This window comes from Halichondria panicea, chromosome 14 (assembly GCF_963675165.1).
Source record: "Halichondria panicea chromosome 14, odHalPani1.1, whole genome shotgun sequence".
Lineage (NCBI taxonomy): Eukaryota > Metazoa > Porifera > Demospongiae > Suberitida > Halichondriidae > Halichondria > Halichondria panicea.
Window position 1 is genome coordinate 3,715,477 of NC_087390.1, and position 21,572 is coordinate 3,737,048.

The 21,572-nt window shown below is 39.6% G+C and overlaps 4 protein-coding genes across 8 annotated transcripts; 2 read left to right on the forward strand and 2 right to left on the reverse strand.

Moving 5' to 3' along the window:
• The first annotated feature begins 46 nt into the window (after window positions 1–46).
• Window positions 47–4,005, forward strand: LOC135348098 (protein Abitram-like). Of its 2 annotated transcripts, XM_064546274.1 has the most exons (7): window positions 47–184; window positions 2,412–2,641; window positions 2,825–2,873; window positions 2,959–3,086; window positions 3,471–3,549; window positions 3,604–3,673; window positions 3,807–4,005. In XM_064546274.1, the coding sequence occupies exons 2-7, from the start codon at window positions 2,416–2,418 to the stop codon at window positions 3,918–3,920; spliced, it is 666 nt and encodes a 221-aa protein (XP_064402344.1). In that variant the 5' UTR covers window positions 47–184; window positions 2,412–2,415; the 3' UTR covers window positions 3,921–4,005. The 2 variants fall into 2 exon arrangements, with proteins under 2 accessions (XP_064402344.1, XP_064402345.1); XM_064546275.1 differs by lacking the exon at window positions 2,412–2,641 and having other exon boundaries at window positions 58–184.
• On the reverse strand, window positions 3,898–7,591 carry LOC135348095 (tRNA (cytosine(72)-C(5))-methyltransferase NSUN6-like). Of its 2 annotated transcripts, XM_064546268.1 has the most exons (10): window positions 7,453–7,591; window positions 6,423–6,569; window positions 5,990–6,173; window positions 5,727–5,883; window positions 5,512–5,675; window positions 5,333–5,373; window positions 5,122–5,260; window positions 4,791–4,939; window positions 4,411–4,536; window positions 3,898–4,296 (listed from the first exon to the last, which is right to left on the reverse strand). In XM_064546268.1, the coding sequence occupies exons 1-10, from the start codon at window positions 7,528–7,530 to the stop codon at window positions 4,105–4,107; spliced, it is 1,377 nt and encodes a 458-aa protein (XP_064402338.1). In that variant the 5' UTR covers window positions 7,531–7,591; the 3' UTR covers window positions 3,898–4,104. The 2 variants fall into 2 exon arrangements, with proteins under 2 accessions (XP_064402338.1, XP_064402339.1); XM_064546269.1 differs by lacking the exon at window positions 5,512–5,675 and having other exon boundaries at window positions 5,779–5,883.
• A 47-nt stretch (window positions 7,592–7,638) lies between these two features.
• Window positions 7,639–11,245, forward strand: LOC135348096 (uncharacterized). Its single transcript, XM_064546270.1, has 6 exons — window positions 7,639–8,128; window positions 9,352–9,485; window positions 9,858–10,007; window positions 10,126–10,282; window positions 10,656–10,870; window positions 10,960–11,245. The coding sequence occupies exons 1-6, from the start codon at window positions 7,639–7,641 to the stop codon at window positions 11,179–11,181; spliced, it is 1,368 nt and encodes a 455-aa protein (XP_064402340.1). The 3' UTR covers window positions 11,182–11,245.
• A 32-nt stretch (window positions 11,246–11,277) lies between these two features.
• Window positions 11,278–21,545, reverse strand: LOC135348091 (syndetin-like). Of its 3 annotated transcripts, none has more exons than XM_064546262.1 (37): window positions 21,425–21,545; window positions 21,192–21,242; window positions 20,982–21,029; window positions 20,864–20,932; window positions 20,722–20,793; window positions 20,610–20,663; window positions 20,485–20,555; window positions 20,308–20,425; window positions 20,223–20,258; window positions 20,068–20,150; window positions 19,870–19,912; window positions 19,720–19,818; window positions 18,621–18,695; window positions 18,437–18,499; window positions 17,235–17,282; window positions 16,925–17,083; window positions 16,725–16,819; window positions 16,564–16,662; window positions 16,350–16,440; window positions 15,058–15,127; window positions 14,879–14,979; window positions 13,946–13,994; window positions 13,850–13,883; window positions 13,691–13,785; window positions 13,381–13,472; window positions 13,294–13,320; window positions 13,135–13,218; window positions 13,027–13,074; window positions 12,850–12,941; window positions 12,682–12,778; window positions 12,551–12,625; window positions 12,405–12,488; window positions 12,302–12,342; window positions 12,161–12,241; window positions 12,006–12,104; window positions 11,851–11,941; window positions 11,278–11,510 (listed from the first exon to the last, which is right to left on the reverse strand). In XM_064546262.1, the coding sequence occupies exons 1-37, from the start codon at window positions 21,470–21,472 to the stop codon at window positions 11,397–11,399; spliced, it is 2,796 nt and encodes a 931-aa protein (XP_064402332.1). In that variant the 5' UTR covers window positions 21,473–21,545; the 3' UTR covers window positions 11,278–11,396. The 3 variants fall into 3 exon arrangements, with proteins under 3 accessions (XP_064402332.1, XP_064402333.1, XP_064402331.1); XM_064546263.1 differs by having other exon boundaries at window positions 14,879–14,973; window positions 18,615–18,695; XM_064546261.1 differs by having other exon boundaries at window positions 18,615–18,695.
• Between the last annotated feature and the right edge of the window lie 27 nt (window positions 21,546–21,572).

Consider the following 21,572-nt stretch of genomic DNA (forward strand, 5'->3'; position numbering starts at 1 on the left):
ACACACTCGAGGTGACCTTTGAACCTGCGCCATCACGTACATGTACTTTCAGCAGTCACGATCTCATCATAGATGATACAGTACTGTATCATCTATGATCTCATGAATCAGAGCAGAGCGATCGAGCATACAAGCACAGGAGCTGAAATAATTACTACATGTTTTGTATCCTGGCTATATGAAGGTGGGTATACGGTATATATAAGAGTGTTACATTCTAATTATGACAGTTTATTATGTCTGTAGACTACTACGTGCCGTAATTGATGTATTAAATCGCAGCCTAGCCTGCCATCGCCAGAAAAAAATTTTATTTTTGCGAGACTGTACATAAAACAAATGAATTTATAATATGGTGCTATAATTATAATAGTTATTATGGCCAAAAATTTCGTATATAATTTGAGTGGCGCTGTACGTGATACACCAATACGATATAGGATATAGATCTACCACACCTAAGAGGAGGATATGCTCCCATAATTATATCCTCATGCGGGATAAAAGGACCTCCCCCTAGCAACGATTCAGCAACGATTCTGTGCACTATGCATACTGCAAAAAGAGTATGTCTATGCCGGATTTTGCAGCCGTCAAAGAGCTAGTTAAGCAATATGTCGACTCCTACAGATGCTTAGGAGCTTCCTAGGTCGAAGCGTTGTGCATTCGATGTCCTTTGCTGCAGTTGCAAGAAGATCTTGGCTAAAATGTAAAACCATGCCCATGGACCCATACGGAGGGCTTAACCATCTTGTTGGAGCTGCCGTCGCTTTAGAGTCTTAGTACTGTCAAGCATGGCTCCTTTTCTGTTTGCTTGAAAAAAAAATTGAAAACTGCATGTGCATGCCTGGGGCTGTATGTTATTTTCTATGATTGTATCGTACAGCTGTTGACCAATGAGATCAGTTAGTGGTGACGTAGGTGTGGTATAATAGAGTGATCAATAAATATCGTATGGATACTGAAGATTATCACGAGTCTGTGCCTGTAACTGCACGAGTGACAGTTACTAGGCGCAGACTCGTGATAACCATAGGGATAATGCATTGGTTAGTTACCTTGAGATAGCTGCAGGGTACAACAGCTAGCTTGAACCGACTACTGGGACACTACTACTGTAAAGTACGAAAAATTAACTCTGCAACATACGAGCCAGACACTAGCTATAATGTCCCTTCAAAGTAGCCTTGACAGACACCTCACCAAATACCATCACAAAAGCTATAGCATAATTCGGGATGTCCAGTTTGCTTAAGTTAAGCCATTTGAAAACAACTAAAAAAAAAAGGAAAAGGAAACAAAGCTTATGCTGCAGAAACACTCGACGAGGACAAAATAAGAAAACTCTGGGACTGCGATGACCTGGGTTCTTGCTCACCAGAGACCCTTCAGCACACAATATGATTCCTAAATGCACATGGGTATGCGAGGTAGAGATGAGCACCACAAGTTTACATTTGGTGACTTCAGCATCAAGTCTGACAGTAACGGTGTCGAATTTAACGAGCGTGATACCAAGACCAGAAATGGACAAGCAGGCGGTTGTCGTCCTTTTTGACCAAAGATGTGGGCCACCCCTGACAATCCTGAGCAGTGCCCAGTTGCTCTCTTCCAGAAGTTTATTAAACACCGACCACCATCTATGTGTCTGTCGGGGTCTTCATTCATTAATTACCAGTCAAGTGGCAAATGTTGGTATAACAGCAGCCAACAGGTCGAAACAAGATTGGAACGATCATGAACACTCTTGTAAAGAGGGGGAACCTACGAGGGGAAAAAAACAAATCATTCAGCAAGAAAAACATGAATATAAAACGCTATTATTATTTAGAGTTTAGCGGAGGGTTTAGCTTATAGATATAATTGACCCGGCCCTGATATAATTGACCGAGTGACAGTTACTAGGCGCAGACTCGTGATAACCATATAGGGATAATGCATTGTATGTATAGTGCTTACGTTCTGGATTGCCAGTGGGACTGCAGGTAAAAACAACCAGTTGAAACCGTAATACTTAACTTCTGATTCATTCTGTTTTGTGTAGATACACGAAGATAGACTCGATCGCTCTATCTCTATAAAGCTCTATCTCTAAGCTCAATCACTCTATCTCTAAGCGCAAGCAGCTCTAAATGGGCAGAAAGGCTGTTATTCCGCGAACACTTTTGTAACCGCCATTCCGCGAAAGTTTATACCCTCAAAATATACCCGCTATACCGTATGTTCGTTTTTTTTTGTGGAGAATGACTAACCCTTGAAAAACAGCGAAAATCTAAGGGCCTCAAAAATGTAATCTCTATACGGTACAATGTGTGCAGTTTAACAGCTTGTGATTAAGGGAGTGATTTTCATCACGAGTGATTAATGTTCTTGTAGCACTAAAAACAACCCATCTTATGTATCCCTTGTAGTGATATGGCGAGCAAATATCTTAGTGACAAACAAGAAGTGGAAAGTTGTGTAAAAAATTCGCCCCACATTCCAGAACAGGATGAAAGCGCCTTACAAGAACAAACTGATTCTCTTGCTTTAAAAAGTCAGGCGTTAGCATGCAGTTTGAAGATTCCCAGCTATGCAGAGTTTGTGGTAAATCGACCACCACAATCTGTTACCCAGAGATACTTTACTCAGCATTATTTTGGTGAGCTCAATTCAATTTGTATAAAGGCTATATCCCAACAGTGGAAAAGTTCATGGTTCACACTAGTTGGGCGGAGTCCAACCAAATACGCGAAGAGTTGGACTCCGCCCAAATAGGTTCACACATAAATCAATTATGTACAGTTGTATTAACATGACAATTCTGCTCACCTTGTACATGTAGTCGGTAAGAGCCCCAATGAAGATCAGTGTGTTTTGCTTCACTCCAATGGGTGAGTAATTTTATGCATAGTGTAGTGCGCTGGAAGACACTATGGGCATGACCTAAAGTATTATTATAATACCGTCACCTCACAGGGTTTGCGCTATCTGTCTTTCACCCAAGCACCAGTTGATAACCAAGTACGCACAAAATATTGAGTCTGTGGACTTTCACAGTGGATCTACAGACAGAGCAGCTAATAGAGTGTCTGGAAAAAGAAAAAATAAGTTTATAATCATGGTAGTATAATTGAAATGTGTCAATTTCCTCACAGAAATGTGGCACACACATATGCACCTTATAGGAAGCTATAGGCACACATCTTCCATCTTTTATACTTATGTGCTGCACGCCATAATTGCAGAAAGAGATAAAAAGTCATACTATGAGTGCCCCATGAATGTACGTACTGTGAATGCTGTCTGCACACATGTTGCTCAATTATTATGTGCAGAAGGTAGTTAGCAGCGTGTAAGTCCACGTGTACGTATAAAACTCTGTTCCTCGTGACACACTAGCTTATCCTGCAAATAGGATTCTGTTGTATGTGTGCACACTAACTATATAGAAGGATTTATATATACTTATCTCTTTTTAATTGTTATACGAGGAGGACAGCAACTGCAACAACAGTCCATACTCTGTGCAATCACTTGCTCGGATGGAGAGCGCTTCAGCATTAGAAGGTGAAATATGCAAACAGGATTTATTACAATGTTAACTTGGTTACATTCTAATAGTTGTGTTCAAGGAACTCTACTTGAAGTGAATGAACAACTCGTATCCAACACAAGTCTCATGGTCTCTAAGGTAATTATTGTACCCGGTTTGCATGTGCTATACGCGACCTACACTGTATAGCGTTATTTTAGAGACAACTCGGCCTGGGAACGAGGCTAAGGTTATACATATTGGTAAAATAATTATATCTTTGTTGCTGCAGACTGTCAGTGACGGTTACATTGCTCTAGTGTTACCAAGGTTACAAGCTGCAGACAAAATAGTGGCTGGGCTGCTCTCAGAAGACGAATATATGAATAGATTAGAAATTCAATAGTGTTTTCACTCGTAACATAATTATAAGTTTACTAATAGGAATTCTGGTAATCACACCTTACATGAAGATACATCATTAATTACATATCTGGACTAAGGTTCGGTGTTGTATCTGTAGCACCTTCAAAAAGTCAATATTAGGATCAGGGTTTTTGAAAAAAAAATATTGTCACGTTTATAAAGCATTACTTTTTTTGAAACTTCGCAATGAAGAAACTGATTGTATCCAACAAAACTGTCCTGTTCTGGGGAATGCTAATGGCAACGTGTTTGTCCAGAGTATCCACAAATTGATCAGGCCAAAATCTTTGCACTTTTTTCAGGTCTCTTTCTTCCAAGCCAAATCCTGGCAATCCACTGTATCCCACAAACGGATGCTACAGAAAAATGTTTAACATTCTCATGAGGAAATAATCATGGGTTTTCAGGCGGGAGTGGGAACATGCTTGAGCATATAATTATTAGAGGACTATACTCGCATAAACATCTACCTGTTCAACAAGGTGCATGTTGTTGTATTCCTGAAGGACCCACTGAACTTGACTCTCGTTTTCCTCTGGTGAGTAAGTACAAGTGCTGTAAACAAGCACACCTCCAGTCGTGAGCAACCCAATAGCCTGCAAACCATAATACAGTTAATGTGAGCATAATTATGAGCACTCAAGAAAGAATTGTAATGCACATAGCAGCTATAATTGTTCTACATGTACAGGTATACGTTTTATCTTTTATGCATGATGATCACATACGTTCATCACCGTATATATATCATTTTCGGGCATATTTTTTGATAGTGTTACTATATCATTATGTACCCCTGACTTTTCATGAACTTGGAATATAGTGCTGGACTAGGGATGCAAAAACATACCTGTTTTAGCATCATCCGCTGATAGTGAGGATATGACTGCAGATCTCTTGTACTCTGACTGAGAGTGAACTGAGGCCTCTGCCCAAGAGCACTGCAAGGCGCATCTAGCAGTATCCTGTCGAAACTTTCAGATGGAAACGGCGGTTCAGCTGGAGGTTAATGTATGCACGGTACTACATTGTACATATCCACACGACCAGCTACATAATAATAATTATCTAAAAAAATTTAATAGCATCAATCGGGTTACAAGAGTGTTGCTTGAATACGTACAAGTAGCCAGAAAGGATTCGCTTCTTTATACTAAAAGTACGCGCTTATAAAAGTTAACCTCTTGCATCTTTTGTTTCTGAGAGACTTTTTGTTGCATCAAATTTAAAGCAGCGAGCACAGGAAATATGAAATTTGTCCAAATTCTGTTGGATCTTGTCTATTTTGACTGTTGACTTGTCTAGGGCAATCAGAATTCCCTGCATTGTATATAAGATTATGCATAACGTGTATGCCATGTCTTTCATAGAAATCAGGATAATGAAACATACCTTGTCCTTCATCAATGTAGCTATATGAACAGTTTTACCTCCTGTATAGAAGTGCACATTTCTGACATGTATGCAATGATATAATGACAACTTATTATTATTATTAATTCCTGAAACACTGCATGCATGTACATACAAATGTAGGGTTATTACATAGTCCATGTGCACATTGTAATAACCTGGAGCAGCACACATGTCCAACACTCTGTCACCGGGCTGAGGGTCCAAAACATGAGAAACCACAACCGAAGGCAAGTTTTGCAAGAACAACATGTCCTTGTGTTCACACTCGGTAATTGATGGTGTTGAATAAAGGCTATCAATCATTTTTACAGCACAACCTCTGCATAGGCAAGACTGTATAATTAATTATAGATAATAATCTATTGCCTACTTTTCACATTTGCTCATCCCAAATAAATGTTCACGACTCATCTGAGCCGTACCATTGCCAACAAACATTGTTGTGCCAGTAAATTCTCCAGCTGTGCCCTTCAAACACTTCTTGTCAACATCAGAGTACACTGAAACATGGTCACCTTTTACGAGACCTATAATTATTGCAGTGAATGAATTGATCAACAACATATTATTTCCAAACACTGTTTGCCACTTGGTATTCTAGACAGCACAAATCCAAAATGATTAATTCCTTACTTTTAGGAGCTCCTGAGACTCCAGGAACATACACATCTGCTCCCCGTAGCACTGAGTTACCACACTGGAATCCTACGATGATCTTTTTCTTCTGGTGGACAAGATCAGTCCTTGGTCCTTCGTTTAGAATTGATACCATGTCAGGTATGTCCGGATGAAACAAAAGGTTGCTTGATGCAGATCCCTAATATCATAGTATGCAGACATTACACACTTTAGATCTACTGTATAATTATGTGGGCTAGCTACTACCAGGAGCGTTCACATTAATGTGCTTCTGCTACTACTTGTATACATCATAATTATAGTGTATTGGGTGTGGGCAAGAGTTCCTAATGAACTCTTGGTGTGGGATATAACACTATAATAATTTTATCAGAATGGACGGAGTACATGTACGTACAGCCATAGATATCTAAATATCTTGACCCACTTTCCCACAAATTGAAAGGTAGGGCTGAGCATCCTCTATGTGGTACTTGAGTGTGTTGATTCTGACAGTGGTGGCTGCAGGAGGAACAGCCAGACATTGTCTCAGACAGCTGTGTAAGAGACGACCAAGTAAGACCTGATCACCATCCTGTACAATTGAGACAAAAACCTCACATATAAACTCAGATATAATTATAAGAGAGCACGTGCGAACATTTACTTTTGTGTTTAGGTTCATATTCATTTTTGGCCTAAGCGGGTTTTGACACAGCAGACGTTTTTAGATCTATTGGGGTATTGGTCGCACATGCACATGTATTCAGCGATAGTTGCTTCATTGTATCAGCACATTGTCAGAACTTGGCTACATCTCCCTCCATCATGCATGATTGTGAATCTAAAACTGTATAGAAAAAACTCTTCTGCTGTCCAAACTGCTTTTTACTGTTGAAGGCTATATATATATCTTAATTGCTGTGACTGTTCCCCTTATATCAATGATAAAACCCATTGCATGCACGTGATTATTAACCCAAGGCGCGCCACAGGGTATAGTATAGTTGGTCAGTCTGTTTGTCTGTCTGTCTATAGCTAATGCATTCTGAGTATTCTCACCTGGATGCAATAGCGCTGTGTTTGTACCATGGATAGCCTAGTTTATATTATTTGGTAGATTTTGATGTTAAAGTTTCGTTGTCGAGCGAAGAAGCTAAGAAACTCAAACCTGCAAGTTGGCCTATATAGATGTGCACGTCATCGCGGCTTTGATGCGAGGTTGTAGACAACACTAAACCCAAATTAACGCCGAGGGTTTGCACTTCAGTGTTCTAGATAAATTAATTATGTGTACATGTACATGTACATAATATACGTATGTCAAGAGGAGTCGAGAGATCTACTTTAAAAAGTTCGCCCAAAATAATTACGGTACTCGGTACGTACGTACATATAGATGTAGTCTTATAGATCTAGTCGAGTCGCCTTATTTATACTTTACCACCTAATCACATGAATATCTAGATATATCTGACCTTGCATTTCACTGCATCAAACACAGATTCAAGGTATTGTTCAGCCCTAGCAGTAAAATCGCCATCAGATTTGGCCATGACATTTTCTCCTGGAAACACACCTGTTTAATTATTAAAACTCCTTTACCCAATATTAAACTGGCAACTAGAATCTAGTCTCTATTTATTTTTGTTTATTGTAAAAACATGGCCCTGAATTCCAGTGATTTCCTGCTGCCCAAGTCGATTGATAGACTCCACTCCCTGTTTGAGTCTATAGATGCTAACCACAGTGGTGCAATCTCTATCAATGAGCTGGAAGATGCCTGTGCCAAACTGTCACTGTTAGTCACTCAAGAAGACTTGGTAAACTTTACAGGCACTGATAAAAATAATGATCAGCAGTTAGATTTCACAGAATTTCAAAATTTCTATGTTCACCAATTGAAGAGAGTGTTTACGGAACTAGATGGTGATGCTAGTGGTGAAATCGATGTTGAAGAGCTCAAGACTGCTTTCAATCGATTAGGTTTTCAAGTTACGACTCAGGAAGTCAAGGCATTACTCAATGAAGTTGATAAAGACAAAAACGGGTCTGTCGATTTCAAAGAATTCTGTAATTTCTTCTGCTCACTGCCATCACCTGATCTCCGTTTAATAGTGCAGCAATGGGCAACCGGACTCGCCATTGACACAGGTTCGTGTGTTGTTATAGCTACAAGTTGCTTGTAAACAATGATTATGTTTAGTATTGCCAGTATTGTCCACGATGGCAGTATAAACCTCTTAATTGCTCACATCAGGCAGAATTGAATTGCACATGCCATATACACATCGTATACTCTTAAGGCGACACTTTTAATAATTACGAAGCCAATTCAATAAGGTAGTTTGTTTTGGAGGTTGAAATGATGTTGAAGTCGTGGTGTCGCATATTCGCATCAAATTGGAGATATAGGTCGAGGTTACTCTACTATGATCCATTACAGGCTGCTTACATTACATTGTTTCTAGCGGCCTGGAATTGAGGGTGTGGTTTGACCTCTATTTAGGACGCAGCATAAAAAAATAATTGTCAACGCAGCAGTATATCACGTTGTCAAGCCATACAAGCGTGTAACAAAAGTTATACAGAGCTAGTCCCTTACGTATTTTTACACAATCACGTAGTCATTTGGTAAGGATTTCCATGATATAAAACAGATAAATTTTGGAGAATTCTGAGGGCTCCCTCGTTAGTTATATAGGTAGTGTTGAATTCGTTTAATTACATGTCAATAACTGTAATAATATTATTATTGTCTACGAAGATTCCATTACAAAATCTATACAAAATCCAAGACAAGCAATAGTATACGTCAGGGGCGTAGCCAGGATATTTTGGAAGGGGGGGCATTTATTAAGTCGCCAAAATTTTGACCAGAAGCCACACCTCTTAGTAATTACGCCATAATTAACTTCTCTAATTGCATAGATAGAAGTTAGTTAAGAATAAGAACTAGTCTAGATTTAAGCCAGAATAGCGAGACTAAAATTAATTGTTTTGCTTGTCTACTTAGCTATATATATAGCTAACTGCATGCAACAAGATTCGGAAGAAAAGGGGTTGTTCAGCTATAGATAATCAGATACACTAACCTGAGCTGAGTAGTAGAGATAGAAAAAGGGGGTCAAGTGCAAGCCCCTGGCTACGCCCACTATTTGGGGAAAATATAGACACCGTTTTTGTTAATTAAAGGTTAGAAGAATGACATTTGACCTTTAAGTAAAAGCGTATGGGATATAGGTACCCACCTAGGATTGTTGTCATGGTAACCTGCATGTAGATACACGAATGTGCGGCTACTTCTTCCATTTGCCATTTCTAGATTACATAAAAACTACAACTTATTTTGTTGCACTATAATTATCTGTGATCAGGAGCTGACTTTGCGCCCCCTCCTCTGCCTCCTTCCTCACTTGTGCTGTGGAAGGCCATATTCGCTGGTGGAGTGGCTGGTATCATGTCCAGAACAACGACTGCCCCTCTAGAGAAGTTAAAGCTGCTAGCTCAGGTATATAACCAGGAATGGAGTGATAGATAATTATTATACATCTGCATGTCTGTGCCCATGCATGCATGCACAGCTAGTATACATGTATGTAGGGCCTGTAATCTAAAGGTGTCTCGATTACTCTCACTATAATAATTATATATGTCCCATAAAATTAATGAGTTTCCAGTACGTGTATGCTTACATTATAATCAGCATTTGTGTATAATTATACCCTACATCGATTTAAGGCCACCTTCTAAATACAACCCATGCGACATTTTGCCAATTATATTATTTATAGGATTTGTAAATTATAATAATTATAGGCAAACAAGTGTCGCCTTAAGTACGGTACAACATAATTATACATTATGTGCATGTAATATATAGACTGGGTCGAGAGTGCCGCTGGTATCCACACTGATGTCCACATGGAGAAAAGGCGGGTGGAGTGGTTTGTTTGCTGGGAATGGAGCCAACTGTTTGCGGGTCTTCCCTTTCGCCGGGCTAGTGTGTCTCACATATGCCAACATTGCTCATGTAAGCCAGCATTATTGTAATGGTGTGTGAGATTGCTTAATTAATATTGTATTTCAATAGCTGTGGGGTTCTTTGATTTGTTGCTGCAATTTCATATAATCATGGTCTGTCATTGCAGAAATTTCCCCTAGATTCTGGAACATTGTCGCTGAATATGGCTGGGCGTATGTGTGTTGGTGGTCTAGCTGGGCTTGTGGCTACCATAGTTACACACCCTATGGATGTGGTCAGGGCTAGGCTCACTGTGCAAGATTCGTCCAGCAAAGTTTACCGAGGTAGAGACATGTGCATATATATATATGAATATTATGGTGAATCTCAGGTAATAATTGTACGTACGAAGCGAGCTTCACACTACGTTAATCGCATGCTCACCCTCAATGTTCTTTCCTAGTTGATTCCTGACGTTAAAAGAATGGCACAGGAATCCTTGGGTTATAGTCATTGCATGCATGTATACCATCTTCGTTAAGTTATTGCATGATAAGTTATGGCATAATCAGGACCATAATCAGGACCATGCATTTAACAGTTCGAAGATAGTACTGCATAATCATCAAAACAGTTTGTGTGTACTGTACGTATAGTTGTGTTGGCATGCATGAAAACCTGCAGTGCATAATTATTTCTTTTCTTTTTTCTTGGCAGGCATTACACATGCTCTTGCAGACATTGCGGCAAAGGAGAAGTTGCGAGGCCTCTACAAAGGTGTGGGCCCCACTCTACTGGCAATAGTCCCTTTCATCGCAATACAACAGTCCAGCTATGATGTGATGAAGCAATACGCTCTGGGTTGCAACCTCCAACCAAGCATTTCATTGTTTCTTCTTTGTGGAAGTCTAGCTGGAGTTGTCGCACAGACTGTAAGTACGATTGTGTTTGAAAATGACATGCATGGTGTGTATGTATACTTAAGGTTAGGTTGTTATTGCTTGCACTCTTCCCCTTTCAGTCTGTGTACCCACTGGACGTTGTTAGAAGAAGAATGCAAGTCAGTGGATTGTCCTCGCCTGCTGCAGCTGGAGGACGTCAAACCGCGTGGACAGTTTTACGATCGCTTACAGCCAGACAATTATTTTCTGGCTTGTCAGCTACATATATGAAAATTGTTCCTTCAGCAGCCGTTAGTGTTTTAGTACGAGATGCCATTCTTGGGCGATTGAAACAGAATTGACTACATATTTATAGCATAATATTATGTCATCCCTATAATTTTTAATTATGATCATGGTTAATGGTTCATTCGAATTCAGCATAGTGTTTGACTACATGTATTAATAGCATAATTATGTCACCCTATAATTATGTCTTTCATTGAAAGGTACTAAAATCATGACTAATGAAACTATAACGCAAAATGCACTAAGAAGTAATTTAATTAAAAGTTAATTATCGTCTGTCAACTTCATCCACTATAGCCAAAAGTCTCTGTCTGGATTTTTTCCCTGAGCGACTGCCCACTCCCACAATGATCATCGACTGCAACTGTTTTGCTGTGTACTCCTGCAACATTTTTTAAGATAATATACTGCTGCAAAAAGTTTCGCCTAAACAACTCAGAAGTTATTGTCAAAGTGAAACAACAGCTCTGCTAAAATTGGACAAAAGCTTAGATTACATAATGTTCACTATTCGTATATAATTATAGGCTCCACTGTACTTAAACATCCCAAAGATGTGTACCGAACCGAGAAGTGTAGTGGCAAATTGGCTGAGATTCTCTATGTAGGACTCACTATAATTATAGGTGCATGCATGGAGCTATAATTATACTTCACAACTTAGTATAATTATTAATAATAATACATGCATGTATATTGCAATGATGTACTTGTACATGTACCTGATGCTTTCGAATCCAGTCTTCTGTGTCTGCTTCAGACAGATAGTAGGCCTTAATGTAGTCTTCAACGTATGAATGGTGTGGTAATGGTCTGTATGAATTAATAATGTGCATGATCACATGCATGCATGTCAATATTGTAAAGCTGCGAGTACCTGATGCCTGACATTTTCTCCAGTTGTGTTCGAAACTGTTGGAAATCTACTTGCATTAGAGCCCGTCCTTCATTACTGCACTTCTTAGCTTGGGCAAACCTACAGTATACAGTTAAGTTACCCCTGTGTGGGTGGCAAACAACTATAAGACTTACCCTTCCACAAACATGCGATTGGACAGCAGGATAGCACGCTCCCACAACATGTTATTGGCTTCCATAGGAAAGTGGATACGCCTGTACGTACAAGTGATAATTTCACCCACAATACTGTATTATCAGTATCTGTGCATTTACCTGTCAATAGCATCTGTTTTCTTCTGAAATTTGGTAAACTCCTAGCCAGAGAAGACATTATGATAAAAATTTTAAAGAATTAAAAAAACTCTGTGATAGGTACCTGTAGCAACTGGTCAACGTAGCCACTGTGTTGAGACATAATTTCCTTCAAATCCCATTTGACACTGCTCATGACTTGTAAAATCTATACGTTCACATACATCGGTGCATGTGATGACGTTACAAAACACATGTCCAGGAGCTTACCTGATCGAAGGGCACAGCTTTCGAAGAAATTCCATGATAGATAGGACGGCGAAGCTCTTGCACAGTTTTAATGGTCTATAAAGTGTACGTGCTTTTCACTATTTAAATTTGAAACTGATTCACAAACTTACGTGAGATAGAAACTGCTCCAAGAAGCTATGTTTTGAGTCTTGAACATACTTCTTTAGGTATGGCAAAAGCTCCACGAACTGATTAGCCAAGAAAACTCTGCAAATCATAAAAGAAATTGGCAATGTAAAAATAAAATGTAAATCCATTGTGTACAAATTAATTCTTACAATGATTCAACAGCCACAGTGCGACAGTGCAGCCCATACAGTTGCTCAGGATCATCCAATCCCACAAACGGACTTGCTACTGGGTACGGTACCTATAATAGACGATGCATGGTACATGTACTGTAGCCCATTCATAATTATGTAGCATGAAAATAATGCTACCAACAATTCATGTACCTTTACACCACCATCGGGCGTCATGACAACTGTCTGAGCTCCACTGTCCTGAGCGTGTGAAATGTGTGTAACACTAAACAATAGAACATAGACTCAGAGCTTGTGCACCTGGTTTATAAGTGTCTCCTCAATACGAGTCAGCGTAGTAGTCAGCTTAGTACTCAGTTGTATCTCTTCTCTATTCTGTTGTAGCTATGAGACATAATTATAGTAAAAAGTTGTTTGATGTTTCCCATTATTACAGTGAAATACACACAAATTTATTACCAAGTCCACTGTGAAGAACTTGTATACCTGGAGGGGACAAGGTCCAAAATAATTATTGCAGTTACCTAATTCACACCACAATCTTACAGCAAATAGGTAGTAGTCAAACAGCTGAGACAGACACTCTAAAACATCTGAAGCAATAGTTTGCAAAGCATTCATCATCTGAATGTAGTTACCTGTGAGGAGAGCAGGTCATTTGAGAAAAATGAGCCATGCATGTGGCAATTAAATACTTTAGCAATCATGGATACGTACATGTACTAGTCTCTTCACAGGCCGTGGATCGAGCTATATATACTCACAATCATGTACATGTATATAATAGAGATGTGAATTCTTCTTATTACAAACATTTCACATACTTATGATTTTGCTTTACACACTAATATCTAACCAAAAAATCGCAAGACAGTGAGGGTAGTGTTTGATAGTAGCGGTCCTCTTCGAGTGTTAGATGAATGCTGGCGTCTATAACTAGCCACAGGTGGCCTATACACAGTGGAAGATAATTGTGCCATGTGCATGTATCTACTGTATCATGATCACGACTTACCTAAGTCGATTCCCTGCCTGCCCAACTTTTTCTCCTTTAAAATCAAGAAAGAAACGATCAGTGGTCACCATGCAAAATAAATTAAACGAACAGTACCTGAATCTTCTTCATCCATCCGCTCATCATCACTCACTGCATCATCAAACTATAGGAAACCAATAATATCAACATACTTTCTCCAACCCTTGCATCGCCTTCTTGTAGCTAATAATTATGCCCCGGTGCGCGTGCGCAAGCGAGGTATACGGTAGTGTGTCTGTGTGTGTGTTTGTGTAGACTGCTACAGCTGCTCAAGGATCAATGAAGTGCAGGTAAGAGTTTCTATAGGCTTCTAGTCTGTAGTTGCTTCATTTGCTCTCGAGTTATGTCTAGTTTTGCTTACTTGGAAGCCATTGCCTTTTCAGAAGAGTGCATCGAAAAACTTGTCCATGCAGTATTGCTAGATTTTGCGGTATTGCCATATAATTTGAAAGTGTACGAGTGTCTTGCTATTTCCGATTACAAGCATGATAACATAGCAGCTGCTCGAACTGAGACGGTTGCTTGTTCAAATTACAAAAACGTAAATCTCCACCACCACAAGCAATAAGACTTGCTACTCTACTTAGTAGTTAGCTCTGCACTAGAATGCTAGTTATTGGTAGCTGCAAGAGTGAGAATTAAAAAAGCTGCAAGGATCTGCTGATGTAGCCCATTCATTTTAGACTTGGACTTTTGACATCGATATTTTTTAACAACAATCATGGTCGATCATCCCCCACTCTTTGAGTTTCTCTGTGATTCTGGATTCTGCCTGCATGCAGCAAAATTTATTATAAAAGCTATTGCTATAGCTAGTAGCTTTATGTTATGTAGCTTTGACACCTCCACCGAGGCATCAGCACCTGCGGTGCTTTCGTTATGTTCAGTAGCACCTACTAACCGTTCTACAACTAAACATATTTTGGTGAGAGACTTTTAAGTCGCCAGAACGGCATATTAATTGTACATACGAGTTTAGAAGATACATAGTGATCGATCAATGCTTACCCCTCCGTATTCAATGACATCCTCTCCCTCTTCTTCCTGATAATCCTGGGAGAAAGGGTTTTCATCCAAAGAGTAACGTTGAAACAGACTGGAATCTGCAACTGAATCACACTATTATATAAGCTTTGACTTCTAATAAAATTATCCATCATAATGACATTGCAACTACACTTGCATACCAGTATTTTTGCTGGTTGAGTCTTTTGAGAGAAGAGGGGAAGTCGCAACTTCTCGAAGAAACCTGAACTCCTACAACATAGAATTGGACAATAACTTCCCATATCTATAATTGTACGTATTACATGTATGTATATTATGCAATTTATTTGTTACTATGCCAAAAGCCCAGAGAGTATCGAACGTAGTATATGCCGTGCATCAGATGTATTCGGAAAGCAACGTAATTTCCAGGTAACTGACCAATATGAGTGCCTGCAGCCGCTACATACCTCGAGGCAATAATAATTATCATTGCTAAATTGTCATTATTGATCATGCATTTCAGGCAGGAAGTCACCTACTTACATCTAATGCACCGTTATAATTATTGATATTCTCTCTTTTAATAAGGGCTCTTGTACGTGTATAGTTATGTATACGGTAGAAACTGGATTATTAGCGCTTACTAGACTATAAGCGCATCTCTATTTTAAGCGCATGCTCAACTGCCGGTTTTTTTGTACCCGATTTAAAGCGCTTTTCGAAGGATATTATAGACAGCTAATTTCGTTTATCTATGAGCTAGCTAGCTTGTACAGTGCATGGTAGCTATAATTATAGCTGGTGATATCCATCTGGAAGGACTATCTGGGCGTGCTGTTACCTTGTGTGATCATGCTGAAACAAATTATGAGGTGGACTTGGAACCTTTTGTTTCAGTTCCTGGTCAATATGAATGTTTTTTAAAATGAACCGTAACATATAATAGTACTAAGTATAGGCACACACATGAACAGCCTCACGCAGAGTTGTATTAAAGTAGGAGAAAGAATGAGAGTAGACTTGCTGGAGAGTATAGAGAATGAGATTGCATGCGTGCGCGTATAGATCGCAATTACATTATTTAGAATCAGTCTCTCTAGAACTCTACTTTCTCTTTCCTAGAGTAGTAGTGTCGTTGTTGGTTTCATTCATGTGAGACTCTTTATAGCTACAGCATAGATACACAATCTATGGCTACATGTACATCAAGCCTAAAGCTACTAGTACGTAGCTTTATTCATGCATAATATAATTATGCCAATAGTAGATCAGTTTGGAGGTAATAAAGATTAACCAAATGTAGCCATAATAATATAGATCCAGTTAGGATTGCCTGCTTGCTCACTTCTAGCTAGCTCTCTCATCACAGTGACATCCGATTACTGGGTGGGGCTCGAAAATGACATCATTATGGGCGCATTCTCGAATATAAGCGTATAGAGCTCTGCTATTGATCCCATGCTGATAATCCAGTTTATATGGTACTCACTCTCAGTTTCTGTGTGTTAAAGGACGACCGAACAGGACACGGCTCCCATGCTTCATTTTCTAGGAACAGTTTCAACTCTTCAAGTCTTCCCCTAAAAAACATTACATAGGTTCAGTGGTGATGCACAGTTAAAACAATGCTAAGAGTGTAGGCGGCTGTCTGTAAAACCTACATACATATATATAATTATGTCATGTGACCCACCCGTAAATACCTGTGATAGTTCTTGAAGTACTTGAGACTCTGCTGTCTCATGGACTCCTGTAAACTGTCAGAGCCTTCTCCACAGAATTCCACACCAACCGAAATCAACCTGACAGTATAAAAGGGACCACACTCCTCACTTACAGATGATCACACTGCATATGCACAAACCTGTTCACTATTTCCAATACTCGTAGGAAATCGTCATACTTGAATTGGGACATGTCAGCGGCAAGAAGGTAGGGCCGAACTTTCTGTTGGACGTCCTGCGTGCATTGCATAGTGTAAGGAAACATAGTTATAAATGTAAATGTATAGTTGAGCACAATTAAGTTTATAATTTCATGTACATGTACACTTTTAATCCTCACCCTCCAAACTCTGAGCAGTCCATTCTCCAGCTTTGTCCTGACATAGTTCCGGTTAAATGTCTCTTCACTGGCCTCCTGTCCCTCGCCACTACTGGTAGTCTCAGAGGAGCTGTGCCACTCTCTCACTTTGTAGTAGTTGTGCAGGATCCTCCATACTGCCTGTAAGGAGGACACTGGCTGACTTACATGTACCAGAGCAAACTGACCATCAATAATTAGCATCTTTCTTACACGTGTACAAGGAGGCCCTCCAGAGTACATCGAGATACATGTATTAGCTCTAATTAATGTACATTAGTGATTAACTTACGAAGCATATTTCCATCAGGCATGGAATAAATTGCTCTGGAGTAACCAACTGAAAAAAATACACAGAAGCAGTTGTAAACATACACTGTATGTCCAAGACTTAAATTAATTTAGCCACATGCACCAATGTATATATAATAATATCAGGATGGCCACAGCACAACGACAACTTCGATTTCAAGCAACCAGACAATTAGAAGAAACACTTTGAACAGTTCGAGTAGATCTAGCGTCCGATTTTGTGAGTAATATTTAGACAAGTCAGTATGCTTGCTATATACTGCCTTGGGGAGGATATGGAAAATGTTCTAGTCTCCATAAATATAAGCGAAGAAGGTAAAAGGAGGTACAATATCGTCGTTAAATTTGGTTGCCAGGTTAATGTGATTGTCATAATTACTTGAGGACGCTAGGTTCAACCCTAGGAGACAGCAGGAGGCAAAGAATACCACGGCAGGATCGCAAACAGGAACTGAAATGAATCTCAGAAAGCTTCATACATGTACATTGTATATGTTTGCAAAGGGAGATTACTATTTATAGCTCTGATGTAAGTCATACATGTAGGTACTATAAAAGTATGACATTGTGATCTTACAGTACTAAAACAGGGTGTCATACAGGGGGGGAGGGGGGTATCCCCCCTAGCTCCTATTTCCCCCCTTTCAATTATGACTGAGTGTCCATAGAGCTGGGTATTGAAATAACAGTTGACTTTTTTTTAGCAACATTTTCTGGTTACTTTTTTTATTTCCTCCCTCTACTTTGTAGAACATTGATTATCGGTTCCAGAGGCAGGCCATGGATATTAAGCGAAATTCATTGGATAACCATGCCTCGATCTACCTGACAGACATAGACATTGAGGACATGTGCGCAGAAGATAAACACGCCTGTCTCCATGGTAACAGCTGTTTGCACATCAAGGGACACGCATATTTCTTGCTTTTGACTCCATGGAGAAAATAATGTTCACAGCCGAATAATCGAGCTACCGTACTGTTCAGTTGTGCAATGATATCAACATCCCGCCAATAAGCAAAGGTGCACGTCTACATTGCCATCCGGACCGCCGGTCAGACACTCGCAAAACCAAAGTAGGAATTCATGAGACCAGGTGGGTGATCAAGGTCTCTGCATGAGTCCCCACTATAGATCCACCCCTGCCTAAATTAGTATGTGTCCTTATTATACGTAACACACCTTGCATAAGTTGGAATAGTTCATTTTCACCGCCAAGTCATCTTGGGGTAGATTACTCCCAGCCTATACAAGTATAATAATAAAACCAATTAAAGGTTAATTTTGAAGGTCCATAAAATTAAAGTGCAGGAGCATCAGCCACTGCTTATTTAGTATAATTACATTAATTTGTATGTACCCTCACATGCTCTTGAACAACAGAGTATGCTGTATCGTGGACTGTGGTGGTAAACTTCATTAGGAGTGTGTCCACAGCGGTCTACATAGTAGTTTGGTGTATGTACATGTACAATCATGTAAAATCGTTGTCATGCAATGTGATGATCAAGCTCAAAACAACAACAGGTTACTATTATAGACGGGTAGTAATTTTAGCGTTTTCAGATTTTTCCCTGTTTTTAGGGTACTAATTTTGGCGGATTTGTAGCAAATTCATTAGTATAAAATTTGTCAAAAGATGTACAGTAGGAGTGGTTGAATGGAAAGTTTGGAGTCAGATACAGATGAAAAAATAACCTAGGTTACCTTGCTTTGGTTTGCTGTGGAGAAAGAGTACCTGATAGCTCTCTAAGAAAAATTTAATAATATAAATAATTATGACTTATCTGCTGCACGCTACATCATTAACCTTTACTTTGAAGGAAGAGAAGCGGTCAAGAGCGAATACTTTTTGGAAAAACGTTCCTATGTATTTTGTATGTAGTAACTGCTATCAGTGTCGTGAAAATACATTTATAAAAAATCATAGCCTGAAGTATAAGCCTCGATATGAGGGTTGCGTATATTCGAGTGAAACCTCGCCGTTCGCGAAAATACACCAGTCCCCTCTTGCCTAAAGTGCTTACAGAAAATGGTGGGCGTATTTTTGCGAGGGTACGGTAGAAGCATAGTACTTTTCAGCAATGTAAGCGCTTACATACAACGTGTAACAAAATCTACTATGATAGAAGTTGTTGCGGTAAGGCTATCCATGCTACATGTAGCATGGTGTTTTGGGCGTGGCCTGACCTTCCGTTGAGAAAGGAGGTAGAGTTTCACTGTCAGGATTTGTCTTCTGTAGTTGCAGCCCAATCAAGTTACAACATTTTTGACGTGAACGGTGTCACTTCCGGTTGCGCAACCGCAAGCACGGTAAAATTGATTAACACCCAGCTGCTACAATTTTTTGCATCAGCGTGTTACAGTGCAGCAATACAAATCCTGACATAGGCCGACCTCCTTTCTAACGGAAGGTCGGGAGTGTAGTATGGTGTAGATACATGTATAAGGCGCCAGGCGAGTACCTGAATTTTTCCCAGCTTCTGATACGACTCTTGGACTTGTTCATAACGATCAGCTTTGAATCTGGAGCACAACTTCTCAAGAGCATCTTCAAGCTCTCGCTAATTACAAACAGCCAGTCATTAATACGCTAAAGTCAGTGAGCAGCCTACCTCAATATCAGTCTGAATGTCTTGCAGCGACGTGGCCAATTCCCTACAACAAGAAACCCTTACACTGAAAGTAAGACCATCACGTACGATCGAAAACCACCCAACTAAAATCACACCAAAATGGTTACATTAATTATTCATTCACTAATTATATCATGACTGTACTACGCACGTTACTTTACATGGAAGAATACACACCTGACACAGGAGTACTGCTTGTAGGTTTGGATGACATCCTGACACTCAATACAGATTTGGGTAGCAGAAGGATAGTCGCACTCCTGAAGTTTACACATGAAATTGCACACAGGTACATCAGAAGAATACACTTATTCAGACATAATTATAATTACCTGAAGCAATTCCTTCAGTCTTGCATCAGTACGTTGCTACACAGTAAACAATTCAGAGCCAGATAAAAATGTAGTGAAAACCTACCAAGGTCTTGAGAGTTCTGAGAATGTCCAGCAAAGCTCGCAGTCTCTCCCTTCTTCGATGTTTCGCCAGCAGTCCCAGCCCGCCATGTGACACACCTTTTCTAGCCTCAGTTAACTGCCTAGACATTTATGAGGGTGTACTTAGTTCCCTGTGCACATGGCATAACATAGTTTGTACCTTCTAGCATTGATGCAAGTAGTAGAGGCTTGTTGTAGAGACACTTGAAGCATTGTGACATTCTCTAGTTCCTGGACGTTGAGTATCAACTTACCCAGTAGAGACTATTTTTCATGACCACTAACCTGAACATAAGCTGTGTAATTTGCAAACACCAAGTCATAGATTTTCCTGTAAATCTGGACAATAGCGCGAAAGTTAAAAACCATTGTAAATTATTATGTACACACTACATACTGCGTTGTCTTGTGTTTTGAGAACAAATATCCGATCTTCAAGTTTTGGAACGTCCAGCTCTGACTCTGTTCGCTACAAACGTTAAACGTACAATGATTGTAAATAGCAGATTGACACCAATGTAAACTTGTACATTTATTACCTTTAGTTCTAGCTCACTACAATCGAATTCTGGTTCACTAAAGTAGGCTTGATCAATATCTTCAATAACCTGCGATTAACCAACACATAATTATAATTAATAACAACATTGTTCTTACTTCTTCTGTTTTCCTTAAGTCCTCTCTACCATGAGGCAAATCTGGAGGCTGGAGTGATGGACACTTAAAACAGTCTGTCAATACAATTATACACCTCAATGCTTACAACAGAAAGCACGAGGAACGGTGGTTTCCGTAACTCCATATAAACTCCAGAACTATGGCGAAAGGCCCATAAAGCTAGCTTTATAGATAGGATACCGCATGTACCTGAAGAGCATGAATTTCCTCATCTTTCTGTTCGTCATCATGGCCCTTGCTCTGCAAATTACAGATTCTACTCATCTTTTAGCTTACGATCACAAATTTAAATGGTGTGACTTAAAAGAGTACATCAATGTCAGATTCCTAGTCTATTGATGCAAACAATGGATTCACAAAGACAAACAACTGAATAACATGATAGATATCTACTTAAGAGACATTCAGACACATTTAACTACCTGAAATCCAGAGAGGAACGACTTAACTCTACTTTTTAGGGCAGCCATGAATTGTCCAATATCTTTTACTCGCAAACCACACCCCGTAATGGGGCGTGTGGCCACTTGACCCTTGACCTTAGCTAAGACAGCTGGAAACCACTCCCTT